The following is a 15,150-nucleotide window of genomic DNA, read 5'->3' as shown; positions in this document are numbered from 1 at the left end:
GGAGGCGGCGACGGAGAGGCCGGTCCTCCCCCCTTTGCCGGGCTCGGCGGCGGCGAGGCCGGTCCTCCCCCCGCCCGCCCAGCCAACTCTGAGGAGGAGGAGGCAGCGCGGTGGCGGCGAGGTCAGCTACAGAGCGTTCCGTGCACATGCGCATGGAACGCTCTTGCACTTTCGGGGGGATTTAAACATCCCCCCGAAATTTTTTTCTACTTTTAGCATTTTTGTGTACACGTGGGGACTGGCCCACGTGTGCACAAACCTCCCCCTCACCCCCAAGTGCCCCCGGAGCGCTGATTTAGCGATCCACACTCCGGAGGCAACTTGGCTATTAGATATATAAATTGTATTGAATTTATTTTATATGGTTTTATATGTTTTATATTGGCGTAAGCCTCTTGTAAGCTGCCCTGAGCCCACATATGCGGGGAGGGCGGGGTATAAATTGAATTAAATAAAATAAATAAATTTGACCTTCAGTCTTTCCCAGCATCAGGGTCTTCTCCAGTGAGTGTTCCCTTCTCATTCAGTGGACAAACCATTCTGGATACTTGGATACTATTCTGGATACTACGTATACTTGGATATTCTACTGTTCGTATGCCCCTTGCTCTTCTAGTCAGTTGTCAAAGCCTTATGGCATAATAGCTTACTTGCTATTGGCTGGCTGCAGTAAATGGACATGGAGGTGGGGGCAAGAGCCTCAGACTGGCAAAACCTTTGTGTTTTTGGCTTCCAGGCTTCCCATTTCTGTCAAAAGTTTTCACTGAATTCCTGAACTTCTGAATGCAAACAAAATACAGTTCTTTTCAGCCCTCATTCCCTCTCTTGGCAGTCATCAGCCGTTCTCCTTGATGTCCAGCCACTTCAGTGGATTCCCTAAATTGTATTCTGGAGCAAAGTCATTCACAGCCTGCACCCTCCCTTTTTTCCCTTGTCATCTTTTCTCCCTTTGAAATGTCCCCTCAGCAGAGGCCATAATCTATGAAGTGCATTCTTGCTTGTGAGTCATCAGTAGCAGGGAATGCGGTTGCGGGGAGTAGACAGAGGGAGAACGCATTCCTAGAAAGCTCCATCAGTAGCTTCCTGCATGCAGATTGACAGGAAACTTGGCTGTGCCACCTGCGTTCAGCTAGGAGGGGTGTTTCTCCTGAACTAAGAGGGATTTTGACATTTATTTATTTATCTTAATTGATTAGATTTTTTTAGTTGCCATTCATCCAAAGGTTCTTGCGGTGACTTACAACCTCAAAACCAATAAGGTGAAACAACCTAAAAACAAATATAAAATATTAACATTAAAATATATGGCTATCACCATGCCACTAATAAAAAAAGTCCAAACATGTGGTTACCCTCCAAAGGCCAACCTAAACAATTTGACCATGCATCCCCTGCAGAAACCAAACAAGTCCGGCAGCGCATGGGTGTAATCCGAGGGCATTCCACAACTGAGAAGGCCCTTCCCCTGGTAATAGCTAACTGAGCCATCCTGGGGCCAGGCACCTGTAAGAGGCCCCTGGACAATTACCAAAGGGAGTGGGGGGGTTGTAACGGGAGAGGCAGTCCCGTAGGTATGAGGATCCCAGACCATTAAGGGCTTTAAAGGTTAGCACCAACACCTTGAATTGGATCTGGATACTAATTGGTAGCCAGTGCAGCTGCCACAGAATTGGAGTGATCTGAGTTGACCATGATGTTCCAGTCAGCAACCTGACAGCTGCATTCTGGACCACCCGCAGTTTCTGCAGCATTTTCAAGGGTAGCCCTATGTAGAGCGAATTGCAGTCGTTCAGTCTGGAGGTGACTGTTGCATGGATCCATGTGGCAAGGTCTGACCCAGACAAATAAGGAGCCAGGTGGCAGGCCTGGCATAGATGAAGAAAACATCAACTGTGGTACCAAGGACACTTGTTCATCCAATGATAGTGCAGAACCCAACCACACCCCAAGGCTCTTTACAGAGTCTACAGCTGTCATACTGCTGACATTCAAGCTACAGTTAAGCAGTCAGGTACAAACAATGTTTTATTATCCCAATTTAGCATCTGCCAAGAAACCACGGTTTGAACATGTAGCGCATACTACATCACCTTAAAGCAGACAAATCTTCATAACTGGATTATTGTGACCTTAGAACAGAGTTATTCCAGAAGCGCTAGGCAGGTATATCAGCTTAAACCACTGAATAAAATAGATGTTCAATGAAGCTGCATTGTAATGTATTTTAATGTACCTCTTAAAATGCAGTATTGCATTTAACAATTGGAGGGGAGCAATGACTTTTCCAGGCAGAAATTAGAATTGTTCCATGTTTCCTGCTTTTCTCCCCAGTGGGGATTCAAAGTCCTGTGAGGTAGATTAGGCTGAAAGTGCATGAGTAGCCCCAGGTCATCCAGCAAGTGTCCATGGCAAAGTGGGGATTCAAACTTGGGTCTCCCAAATAATAATCCAACGCTCTAACCAAGGGGATTTTATTTGGCGTCTTAAGTATCTAGTTGATTTTGGGGAAGTTCCGGTCAGAGCTGGGGTAGATTTCGTGGCAACTGGCTAGCCGCTGTTTACTGTGAGTGGTGGTCTACTCCTATTTTTTTTAAAGTGTAATGTTTGAAATGGGGACACTTTGGAAGGCTTCTGTGGCTGCCCACATGATGAGAAAAATAAGATTGTTTTCCCCCAAATTGCAAGAGTAGCCGCTAGGTGTCCATATTTCAGGGGTTAATTTATGTGCAGCAAAATGAAAACTCTTTCAAAATACTGCCTCATCTTCTGTATTCAGAGGCCTCATCTTTCAGCCACATTAAAATGTCAGTGCAGACATCTTTGATCCTTTTAAACAGTTCCTGAAAGACCAATAGAGCTTCATCTTTTTTTGTTTCAGTGTCAGAAATGTGAAAAATGCTCGCAGTCGACTGTTTTTTTTAATTGACAGTCCTAGTTACCACATAAACGAGTTTAAGATCTCTGTGTCATTGTAAGCTTTGAGCAAATTTGTTAGCTTTTAAAATTTTTCTGGAGATTTAGGTGCTCATTTCCTGACCTGAGTATGATTTAGTGACGGCCAAGTTTGCTTTCTGCAACAGTAAGATGGGCAACAGAGACCATAAAGGGGGATTTCATCAGAATGTATTAACTCGGAGATGGAACTGCTAATCTAAGGATACAATTAGGTAACTGTTGCTATCATTCAAGGGCGAAACTAAAAAAAAAAAAATTGTTACCGGAGAAGTGAAAGTGATATTTAAACTGAATTTCTTGTAAATTCATTCAGTATGTGCAACTCTGATCAAACGAGTTTAGCTCTTTTGGGGAGAATAGTGGGGTACAAGTATAAATCATTCAAGACAGACGTGAATTTGTGCGATTGATGTATGAGGCTAGTTGGAAGCTGAACTAATCAATACTTCCAACGAACCCCCACCCCCTCTTGTGCTTCCCATAATGTTGTTAGCCTTTCTCCCACCGCCTCTTCTGCCTGACACTGCTTCTGCAAACGGCTTGTCCCTCATGCACCACATTAAACAGTGTGGTTAGTTGTGCTGTCTGGGATTCTAAAGGAACACAGTACTTCTATATGCTGTTAACCCATTGTCTTAATGTGCTTCTTTCCTAAAGTCTGTTTTCTGTCTAAATCTTTTTCTTCCAGCTTATTAATGCATCCCCCCCCCCCAATCTTTGTGGATAAATTTCCATCCTAGGCCATACTACCGCTTGGCTAAAGTGCTGCTTAAAGATTTTATGACTTTTAAATGATTTCCTTTTTTCCTTCTAAATTTGGTGCAGAAGAATTTGTAAGGCATGGCATTTTGGCTCATGAGGAATATCCATACTGAATGACAGATGGCCACAAGAGATGCTGTTCTTGAAAGGTTCTCTTGATTTGCTGTCCCCCCTGCAGCGGGTAGTAGGATGTGGCTAGATTGGCATCCCGGCATGGGTCATCTGAAATGTACCAGCATTTGCTGTTTTATTAATAAATCTTGCCTTGCTTTGTGTGTGTTTCTAGGTACACCAAAGGCTTCTTCCATGGCAAAGCATGAGAGTGGTCTATTGCAGTACTATAGTGCCCTCTGATGGTAAGTACAAAAATAAACTTGTTAATAAGATTTCTGTTTGAAGAGGTTTCCCCATCTTTTGAATAAAGCTTTGTTTTCTTTCTGCCTATACCTTAGTCTCATTTGTTATGACTTAGGGATAAATGTCTTGAGTTTTCTCACAGATTAAAACCCAAACAGCAAACCCTCATGGGCCTCTTTTGCTTCCTTTAGTCTTTCTGCATCACTGAAGTACAAGTTGGAATTGCATTTTTAATTTTTTTAGGTCAGTTGCCCTTTTTTCCTTATTCACATTTTTCTTGTCTGAGAATTCTTCAGACTTTTGGTAGCTTCACAGTGACTGTCCAAAATTTCACTTTGACAGCCTAGTTTAGGGCTAGCTTTTCAAGGTCAGTCCTGTGTTTGAAGGACAGTTGGATTCTTTCTTGCAGAAACTCTGACTATCCCAATGTAGACTTGTTGTTACATTTTTTAAAAACGAAATCTATGGTTTCACCCTTATACTTTCTTTCCATTTGCAAGTGAAAATTTGACAGGCAAGTTTCACAATTGATGTCTAGAATGGTTTTTGTATCTTCCGCATCTTATCTTAATTGTGATTGGCTCATGTGATCTTAAACAGGCGCTCTTTGGGCTTCTCTGCCATTTATTCATGCAATCCTAACTGAAAGATTACTTTGGTATCCTTTGCCAAAGCCTCCTTAATTGCATCAGCTTCCATTTGCCACTAGTTGGTCTTTAGCAGTGATTCTACCTTCTCAGAATAACTTGTTACCTCCTCCCCCCTCTGTATTTTTTGGGTCATCTGGTTTTTGGAATCATGAGGATGTCGAAGGGCAGGTCATATCCAACCAAAAGAAGAAATGAGGTTATAGATTCCACTCCTGTGATTTCAGCAAAATTGTATCCCATACTCCCTCTAAGCTCTGGAGTCTTGTGAGCAAAAATTCTACTTTGTGAGTTACTGGCATTAAAGTTGTGAGCGAGCGATTTGGCTACTGCATAAATTCATTTGCTCTAGAGCCATCCTTCTGTGAGCTGGAGGCTAAAAGCTGTGCGCTAGCTCACACTAACTCAGCTTAGAGGGCACACTGATTGTATCCAAACATTGTGTCTGATTAAAAGCCAGTGAACTGAAAAATTCAAGCCACCAGAATTTTAGAAAAATCACAGGCTCAAAAGAACAGCACAGTCCTGGAATCATCTAGTCAAATTGCAGCTGCACTCCAGTGTCTGAAATGCGGATGCATTATAAGATAGGGCCATCTGCCTGGCTAAATTTGGGGCATATGAGTTGTGTGTATGGATTATATGGAATGGAATGGACTAGTGAGTTCCCTATAACAATCTTCTCTACCTTACTGGATTGATTTACAGTTTGTTCATCCTCATCAAGTTCTTAATTGTTCCTGGAATCCTTTCAAAGATCTCACCGCTTCTCTTGGATCCAATGAAAAAGAGAAATGGTGCTGAGTATATTGAGCATACTGATAACCCCTCATTCTATATCGCTGGAGTACCTCTTCCAGGAGTTTCATGTATTTGTCATAGGAAACAAAACAGAAACCTGAATAACCCTAAGGGAAAACATACATCTCTCTTAAAACCCATTGGCTGCTAGTATGTTTCTTGGCCCAATTCGAGATGCTGGCTTTGACCATTAGTTGTGTGAATCTGGAACATGTCAGAATGCTTTCTCCCATATAAGAGAAAGACCAACCCCCTTGTGAGGCCCTGAGCAGAATACCAAGCTGTTGTTAACACATTACACCTGTTCTATAGCAATCCCAATAATTTCCATTTGTTTTGGGGTTCAACTCAAATGGACCTTCGTATCTTATTTATAACTAAATGCTTATGCAAAATGATCAAAAAAATAAGCATAAGAGAAAATACATAATAGGTACAAGGCCAGCGTGTTCCTCTGAACCATACATACCCTGTGGAATTAAGAATGCTATTTCTCTCGGTTTGCTTCAAGTTCCATTCTCTGCATAATCATTGACCATAATGAGCCTTATCTGGGAGTATTTCTGTTTCCTTGGTTTCATTGTTGTGTAGGTCTTTCGTGCTGTCATCATCCGGCCATGAGTTTTGTTTGCTTCCAGTGCCCAGCAACGACCAATCTGGTTGTGGTGATAATGTATAAACCTATTGCTTGAAGCTTTATAGGTGTATCAGCTATACAATTTAACAATATGATCTCTTGTTTATAGAGAACTGGGACCTGCTGGGACATGTCTCTCTTCATGTAGTAAACCCATGTTTTACTCATCAACATTTGTTTACTGTTCTGCCCCCATGGTTGGAATTTTTATTAATGATGGGTATTAATTCGGGAGCCCATGAGAAATTGGAGGGGACAGTTTTGAATGGGAAATCCTTGTGCCATCCCCCAAATCTCCCCCCTTCAGTATCCTGTAAACTGTTAGGGACTGAGCTCATCAATTTCTCTGCCCATATTCAATGCCTAGACAGTTCTCATTGGGTATATTGTTGGAGGAGGCCTTTTTGTTAATCTACAAAGTCATGTTTTTCTCCATATCTCCTCCAGGCAAGTAGAGATCCCTCCCTTTCCTGTATGTTGCCCAGAAGTCCTGCTTTTGCTATTCCTGCTTTTGTTATCCATACGGTGATCAGACAGCTGGATATAGTGATGTGGCTATTAATGTTTATTGCCGTATTTGCTGTAAGCTGCCTTTGGTCCTTCATGGAGAAACAGGATGTTAATAGTTTAAATAAAATGTGGATGTGAGGTAGCATCCGCCCTTAGGGCACTCATATTGAAAGGCAGAGTATAAATTCGGTAGAGGTAAATGTGTTCTTGTTGTCTTGGCTTATTGAACAGAGACCTGAAATCTCTTCTCACTGATTACTCATGCATTTTTCAATATGCCCATCATCCTACCTAAAATGCTTAAATGGAGGCTCAAGCTGTCCTTTCACTCTAGGTTTGTAGTACAAAGACACCATACAAACCTCTAGGAACTGAATACTTTGATCAGTGGACAGATTTTTTTAAATACTGCAGCTGTTCAACCAGATGGTGGAAGGTTGCTGGCTTTTGGTCTGAGGAGTCACTGTATGTTTTTGGCACTCATAGAGAAAGAGATTTCCTACCAAAGACAAAAGGTTGAAGTCACCTTCCCTAGTCTGTAAGAATTTTAAGTAGTGTCATTTAAAAAAAATCAAGTGCAAACAAAGCATCTTTTGATAAGAAAAGATCAGATTTTTCATGCTAATTATTTTGCTGGCTCTGTGCTTTATAGATTAGGGATTTTTGTGTATTAAGGCAGCCTTTGCTTTTTAGCTTCTAACTTCATCAGTCCATAACTTTTCATTCCCCTAATGAGCCCCAGAACCAATTACTAGGAGTTGAAACATACCTAGTGGTGTGGACAAAAAAACCTGTTTTCTGTGCTGAGAACCTAGATACTAGTTCTTTCCGTAGTAATGACTATTTCATCAACTGTATGGAGCCTTTTGGGTTAAATGCTTGAGGGGTTTTTTTTGTGGTAGTTTGCACACTACAGAGTGTGTGGGAGAGCATGATGGAGAGCATCTTTTCCCTTTTCTCTGGAGATGTGGTTATTCAGCCTAATAAGTCTCTCTTCGAGAACTGGTCAGGCAAGACAGTCTTGAAATTCCAGAGAGAGGGAAAGTTTCCATCACTGCCCAATACTTTGTTGAAACTGGTGACCATTATCAGCATGGTTTCGAAAGAAACTTACTCTTGCATGCTCCCCAGACCAAGCCAATGTGTTTTATTCAGCCCTGTTGAGTATGTGGTGGGATCTACCATCTAAGCAGTCTAGGGTCCTTTCTGTTTCATAAATTCAGAAAGCCATGCTACATGTTCTTTTGTTTTAAATGTCATCATATATGGAATAGAATCTGTCTTGGCTGACTACTGTCTTTCCACCCAGATGTAACAGTGGTTTATCAAAACGGGTTACCTGTGATATCTGTGAATCTTCCATCCCGCCGTGAGCGTTGCCAGTTTACACTTAAGCCTATCTCAGACTCCGTTGGAGTATTCTTACGACAGCTGCAGGCAGAAGATCGGGGAATTGATCGAGTCGCAATCTATTCACCAGGTGCTGTTTAGTATTACTAACACAATCAAATGCCTTCAATACAGAGCTCAAATCTGCACATCAGCTATCATTATGACACTATTCCTTATGTTAATGAAATTAGGCTGAAGTCATTTCTCATGATGGCGTGGACGCTCTTTCAAGTTAAGAGTGTTGGGCTGGACTTGTGAATGAATGCTAACGCTGAGATGGAAGAGGAGGATAAAGTTCAATTTCGGAAAGCTCTAACTTTTGAATTGACTTTTAAATAGGCATGCTTAGTATTTGGGTAAACCTAGAGATTATGGTGCTTTGTCCCAACAACTTGTTGCTAGTTAATTGGGGGGGGGGAGATAGTAGTCAATGTGTTCTGGACAGCTTTGTACCTGAACTGAATTCAATTTTAAGCATTAGGGAGTCAGTTTAATCTCAATATAGCTGAAATATTGTTGAATTTCACTTCTGCCATTGAAGAGTTCTATGTGTTTCACATGTTTACTTCCAACTAGACCTGCAGAAGTTGATACAGAGCAATAAGCTACTTTGCTCTCTGGAGGATGCAAGAAATCTACATACCTTTTCACCACAAACTGTGATTGCCAAATAGGACAGTCACTGGAGGGGTTTACTGCATTTGATGGCAGTGTGTTAAAACAAGGTGGGCCTTGTCATAAATTCTTGGGGAGGGGACAATTTGGAAATACTTTCCCAACTAACACAATCTCCTCCTCTAGGATTGTCTAAGCTCTGAGGGACTTGAGGAGTTTATCCATCTGTGAATCAATTTGAATCAAAATGGAATTTGGAGCAAACCTAAAATTACCATTAAAGAAAGAAACAAAATTTCAAAAGTTCTAGTTATACTGTTTGATATCCCTACCCCCCCCCCCCCAGCTCTTTTTTTGTGCTGCACTTAATTTTGTTTCCGAATCATCCGCAGAAGAAAAACTGGAGGAGGAATGGTTCAGATCTCCACTTTGAACAATATCAATCTGTTCAAAAAGGACAGCTTGGATTCTGGAGAGATTTTATTTTCAGCCACTCAAGCTATGAAATGCTTTTCTACAAGTGGATGTTATACTAGCCAAGTCCAAGTTGGAGATGAAATGTTTGGAGGGAGTACCTCAGAGCATTAGCTGGAAACCTAGTGCTCCAAACTTTTATGTATACTATAAATATATAACAAAGTAAGCTAGGCTAAAAAAATGGCTATCCTACACTGAGTTTAATTGGAATAGCTAGATTCTACAGTAGGTCCTTAGAGACCGACAAGATTTTCGAGTTATAAGCTTTTGAGAGTCAGATACTGTCTGACGAAGGGAGTTTTGTAGACCAACATAGTTGCCCTTTGAAACCAACTTTTATTGCAAATGCTACATTACTATTAATTGTAGTAAGAGATTTTCAGTTCTCAATACAACCTATTCTTACTTTCCTTTTGCAGATGGCACGCGAGTAGCCTCTTCAACAGGCATAGATCTTCTACTCCTTGATGATTTCAAACTAGTAATTAATGACTTGACTTACCATGTTCGTCCACCAAAGAGAGGTAACCACTTGGGATATATTTCCAGAAGTCATATTCAGGAAGAACCTCCATCTAGCAGTTTTTTGTTTGTTTTTTTAAAGATAATTTCATCTGTGATGGCAAAGAAAGTTGATGATACGTCTTCCGCAAACTTGCGCGTACAGAATTCTGCACATATCATGCTATACCTTTGACCCTTGTGATGAGGAAATGAATATGAAAATGTTCAAGCAGCATGTCTCAGTCTCCAGAGGGCAGAGGAACCATTCCTTGCAAAGATCTATAACACCATTCCCCCACCCCAGGTCTCCAGTCATGGTTTCTCCTTTCATACGTGCAACCTCACTGTCCCCCTGTGTCACTTCTACTTCTCATTCATCATCTTTAAGACATTTTTAAAGAAGGGCTTTGTATTGAAGAAGTAGTAAGCAGCCTGGTAGTAACTTCTGGCGATAAATTATTAGCCTCTGGTGTATGATATATTGGTAGAGTTATGGGGATATCCGCTCAGTAAGAGCAGTGAACGAAGATCATGGGATATGTGACATATTTATTGGTGTCTTGATGAACCGACTGCCTGTTGCAAAGGTTGCTGATACCCTTATGCAGCCTAGCTGCTGGTAGCTGTTGGTAAATGTTAGTAAATTTAGATATCTTTTTTTACAACTAGTCACATGTCAGGTTACCAGAGCAAAAACAGAGTATAGCACTGAAGACATGCTGTTAGCCACGTGATCATGCTCTTGACTGATGCATAAGCCAAACAAGGGCCCCAAAGGAGGGAATATATTGATGGACAATTCCTACCTACCAGATTTGACCTAAGAGCCCTATGGCAGCAGTCAAACTAACCCATTACAATGGTGGGCAGTTTTAATATTTTGTTGTGCTGTTTGGAATGTGTCCATGCAGAGGTCCTTGAAGTGATACAGAACTTCAAGAGAGGGGATGATTAGAGAAACTGTTTCAAGCTGTTTTGAACTTCACTAGGCAGAGGTTGAGGTCATCAAGTCCTGACCTCAAACTAAATAAATAAATAAATAAATCTTGACTCTTTCTTGGAGGGAACCTGGCAAACCTTGCCTGGTACGTAACTAACATCAGAGTTTAAGATAGAATGATTAAGATGATCTGGACCAGTCCCTTTTACTAGTAGCCCAGTCTCCTGGCCATTTCACCCTTGCTGCCATGTTGTGCCACTGCTTCAGTCTCTTCCTTCCAAGTTTCAGCATTTTATGGACATGTTTCAGCAAGGAATAAAGTTTACACAGCTTGTGAGCACCACTTGGGCATGGAAGGATTATCCCATCCATATAACACTACTTCGAATAACTACTAGACTCGGCCAGATACTTGCTTTTGACAATGATGGTCCAACACTTGTGTTAACTCTAAACTTGTGCAAGCAGATCATGGTGGTTGTGAGCCTTGAGATTTATTTTTCTGAGAGTACATATTCTTTTCTATTCTCAGACTAACCTAGACTGTTATAATTGGGTTGGATCATGGGCTGTTAGCTGAAGGTGCTGATGATTGCTGATCTTTCCCATATTTCCCCTCTTTGCAGCAGTCCAGTCTAACTCTGGGAAAGTTGATCACTAGGAAATCTGCTTTCCTGAGGTCAGAAAGGAGCACACTGCTTTGAATTTAAGACAATATTCATAAGTAGTCTTCCACATAATTTTAATCAGGAAACACATTCTTCAAAATACCAATATGTCAAGAACACCCGGTAACAGTTCACTGTTGCACATTCATTTCTTCCTAAAGAGGAGGGTGTTGTGTTTTGCAGTTTTATATATGGTCTTATATCATTAGATATGTAAGTGGGTCAGTGGCTTAGATAGTCACCATTAACAGTTGTATACATTCTGTTCAAATACATTCTGGTTACTATTCCACAGTGATGTGACCATATTAACCAAGGTCCTTAACTCGTGATGTGATGGGTGGGGAATATCATCTTCCAAAAGAGTAACTGTGTCAGGAAGAAGAAACCAATGAGGGACTCAGAATAGGATTAAATGTAGGATGACTGAAAAGATGGACTCTTTGTAGCTACAATAAGTTGTTCTGAGTTTGCTTCTAGAATGTCTTTGCAAGCAAGCCCAAATAGAAATATATAAACTTTGCAGAGGCGCTGGATTTCAAACCTGGAAGATGTGAGTGCACAAGTGGAAGCAGAAATAGATTTGTGGGTGTTTTGCTTGTTAATACTGCTAGTTTAATTGTCCATTGACAATCAAATCTCAGTGAGTTCTTCATCTTCTGAAATAGAGGAATGCTTATAATAAAGTTAAGTAAAAAGAGGGGCAGGTGCCCAGTAAGAAAAAGCACTGATACCGTGTTGTACATTGTAGCACTTCGAGATCCTTGTGTAACTCCGAAACTTTAATCATTTTCCTGTATGAGATTATGAGATGTTTGCAGTCTTATACCTAAGGAATGAGATGCACACAGAAGAACTTATGTATATTTAATATACATAGTTGGCACAGTAGCCTGTCAATCTATGATTAATCTTCTAATGTAGGTGCAACCTAAATCTGATGTGAAAGCTATCTTGGAACCAATGAAAGCCATTAATATAATTCAGTTCATATGTCAGCTACATTTAAGTGGGTAGATGATCCTGTAGAAGAGCAAAATAAGTGTTTTTGGTTTTCTTCCAAGGTTGTTAACACTGCAATCCTATGCAGAGATACTGCAGTCTATGCCTGTTGGATTTTGATGGGCTTAGACTGGAATAACATTTCATAGGTTTGCAGTCTAAGAGTTGTTTGGACAGCAGGAGTGCTGAGTAGCTGGAGTAGAAATCTCAGCATCACGCTATTTAATAGGATGTCCACCAAATACTGGATTCTGGTAAGAAAGGGTAAACGTGTGCCCATTTCATCATTAAATGTTTAATAATATGTCAAATGACTCTCAAGTGTTGTGAAGCATTTTCTTATAAACTACACAAAATACTGTTAGTGATTTTTGAAATTGTGAAATAGAGCGCTTGAAAGCATTGGTGTGGCTCAAGTTGTGCTGTCTCCATCTCTGAGCATTGCCCAGTGTTGTATAACTGCTAAACTGATGTCTGTCAAACTTGGCTTGTTTTGTAGATTGCACTGAAACTTACAAAGGCAAGCTAAGCCTGAAGATTGTGTGCTGCAAATTACTGCATGCAAGGTTCTATATATTTTAGTTTGCATTGTCTTGACAAAATCTGTATAATACCTCATTTTAAGGTAGTAGCTGAACAAAAAATTTACATTAATCTTAGCCACCATAACATGTTTTTTGTTCCTTTCTAATACTTAAAAAGTGTGTACATTGTAATACTGAAGCAATTGGGCTGCGATAGGTTGCATGTACTGTTGTATTATTCACTGCATTGCTGGACTTGTAAGTGCATCCTTGTGTTTTGTACTGGGATATTTTATCCCATTTGGTTATGCTAATGTATTTGGGCATAATGCATTAGTGCAGGTACTACTACATTAAGTTGATTTAGGCCAATAAACAGTGGATCTTTAATCACAAATGGCAAGTACTGGGCACTGGCAGCTCAAACACTTCCTGTGTTGCCCTGTTACATTTTCCTTTCTTTCTGAACTGTGCACCAAAATATGTCTTTGATGATAGCTGCAGAATCTCTGTAAGCCTGTGGAGCAAAGAAGAATGTAGCATCCAAGCTTACCTAATATTTATTTATTTATTTATTTGATTCAATTTCTAGCCCGCTCTCCATGCACAGCAGGCTCAGAGTGGGTTGCAACAAACACGAACCATTAATTAACACAAGTAGAGCATAAAAACAGGATACAGTAGTTAAAAAACATCAGGTACTTGATTAGTACTACCAATAGATGATGATCTGCAACATAGTTGACAAGTCCCGGAAGGCACCGGAAGACTGAAGGTTGGTCCTTGGTCTTCCTGTCTCTGTAACTAATGTTGGTGAAAACTGATCCTCTTAAGTATTGAGAACTGAAAGTGTTTGTGCATTTTTAATTACAGAGGATGCAAGTACAAACAGGTTATTAACCCCTGTGTTTGATTTTGTGCAACTTGAGGGAGCAAGGTTCTCCTTGATAGGCGACTCGATAAAACTCCTCCCATGAATGTTTTGGTGCGCCTTAGTTTGGAAACGGGGGTGGGGTAGGGGTGGAGCTCTCTCACTTGCTTGGCACTATACATTCCAGTGTGGTGTGGAACAGGTTTGTCACTTGAGTTCTGATAAGCTGCTGGAAGGAGTACTTCAGGGAGTGGAACTCTGAAAGGTCCTTCTGCTTCTTTAGACCTTCTAAGCCACGAAGATGCAACCACGCTGAATGACGTAAAGACACTGGTTCAACAGCTGTACACTACACTGTGTATTGAGGAACACCAGCTGAATAAGGAGAAGGAACTCATTGGACGGCTAGAAGATCTCAAGCAGCAGCTAGCTCCCCTGGAGAAGGTTGGGACTTCTATTTCATTGAGTTACATTCAGATTTGCTCCAACAAGTGAGTAAATAGATGCAAGGACATAAACTGGATTGTAAGCTAAATATGAGCAGTCAGTGTGATGCGGTGGCAAAAAAGGCAAATTCAGTCTTGGGTTGTATTAAAAGGGCCATAGCATCAAAATCGCAGGAGGTCATAGCCCCTCTGTATACTGCCTTGGTCAGGCCGCACCTGGGGTACTGTGTGCAGTTCTGGAGGCCTCACTTCAAAAAGGATGTGGACAAAATCAAGAGTGTGCAGAAGAGAGCGACAAGGATGATCAGGGGTCTGGAGACTGAGCCCTACGAGGAAAGGCTAAGGGACTTGGGAATGTTTAGTTTGGAGAAGAGGGGGGTACATGACTGCTCCCTTTAAATATTTGAAGGGCTGTCATTTGGAGGAGGGCAAGGAGCTGTTCCAGTTGGCAGCAGAGGATAGGACCTGAAGCAGCAGGTTTAAATTACATGCAGAAAGGTACCGGCTGGATATTAGGAAAAACTTTTTCACAGTCAGAGTGGTTCAAAGGTGCAATCAGCTGCCTAGGTAAGTTCTCCTTCACTGACAGCTTTCAAGAAGAGGCTGGATGAATATTTGTCAGAGATGCTTTAGGCTGGTCCTGCATCAGGCAGGAGGTTGGACTAGATGGTCTGTATGGCCCCTTCCAACTCTATGATTCTATGAATACAATTAACAAAAAATAGAGTGCGACGCCTTGTTAGCAGTAGGATTTAGAGCCGAAGGGTATATGTCACTGTCAGTGAAAATACACTTTCAATGCATTCAAAATGTTGGTATTGTATTAAGAGGGCAAATACACAGTCATGTGTGAAATGAATTTCCCAGGCTAATGTCAATTATTTCTAGATAAATGTGTGATATAACTTCAACATCCCCCCCCCCCCAGTAATGCTCACATCCACCAGCTTCCTTGGAGGTTGAGCCGATTCAGAACGGTTGCATTTGGGAATGAGCAGATTGCCCTGACAGTGCCTGTTTTCCAAGCTCCTTTGATCAAATA

At 41.1% G+C, this 15,150-nt stretch overlaps 1 protein-coding gene across 2 annotated transcripts in view; it reads left to right on the top strand.

Moving 5' to 3' along the window:
* The window catches only part of MCU (mitochondrial calcium uniporter), a 161,495-nt gene that overhangs the window by 134,352 nt on the left and 11,993 nt on the right, over positions 1-15,150 (top strand). For both annotated transcript variants that reach the window (XM_015410188.1, XM_015410189.1), the window contains exons 2-5: positions 4,004-4,073; positions 7,979-8,149; positions 9,573-9,677; positions 13,946-14,106. In XM_015410188.1, coding sequence (XP_015265674.1) covers positions 4,004-4,073; positions 7,979-8,149; positions 9,573-9,677; positions 13,946-14,106 — 507 coding nt within the window. The remainder of the gene's footprint in view (positions 1-4,003; positions 4,074-7,978; positions 8,150-9,572; positions 9,678-13,945; positions 14,107-15,150) is intronic.

The sequence above is a fragment of the Gekko japonicus genome, unplaced genomic scaffold, assembly GCF_001447785.1.
Source record: "Gekko japonicus isolate JY-2015 unplaced genomic scaffold, Gekko_japonicus_V1.1 scaffold889, whole genome shotgun sequence".
Taxonomy (NCBI): Eukaryota; Metazoa; Chordata; class Lepidosauria; order Squamata; family Gekkonidae; genus Gekko; species Gekko japonicus.
Note: the sequence above shows the minus strand (reverse complement) of the source record. Positions and strands in the feature narration are given on the sequence as shown.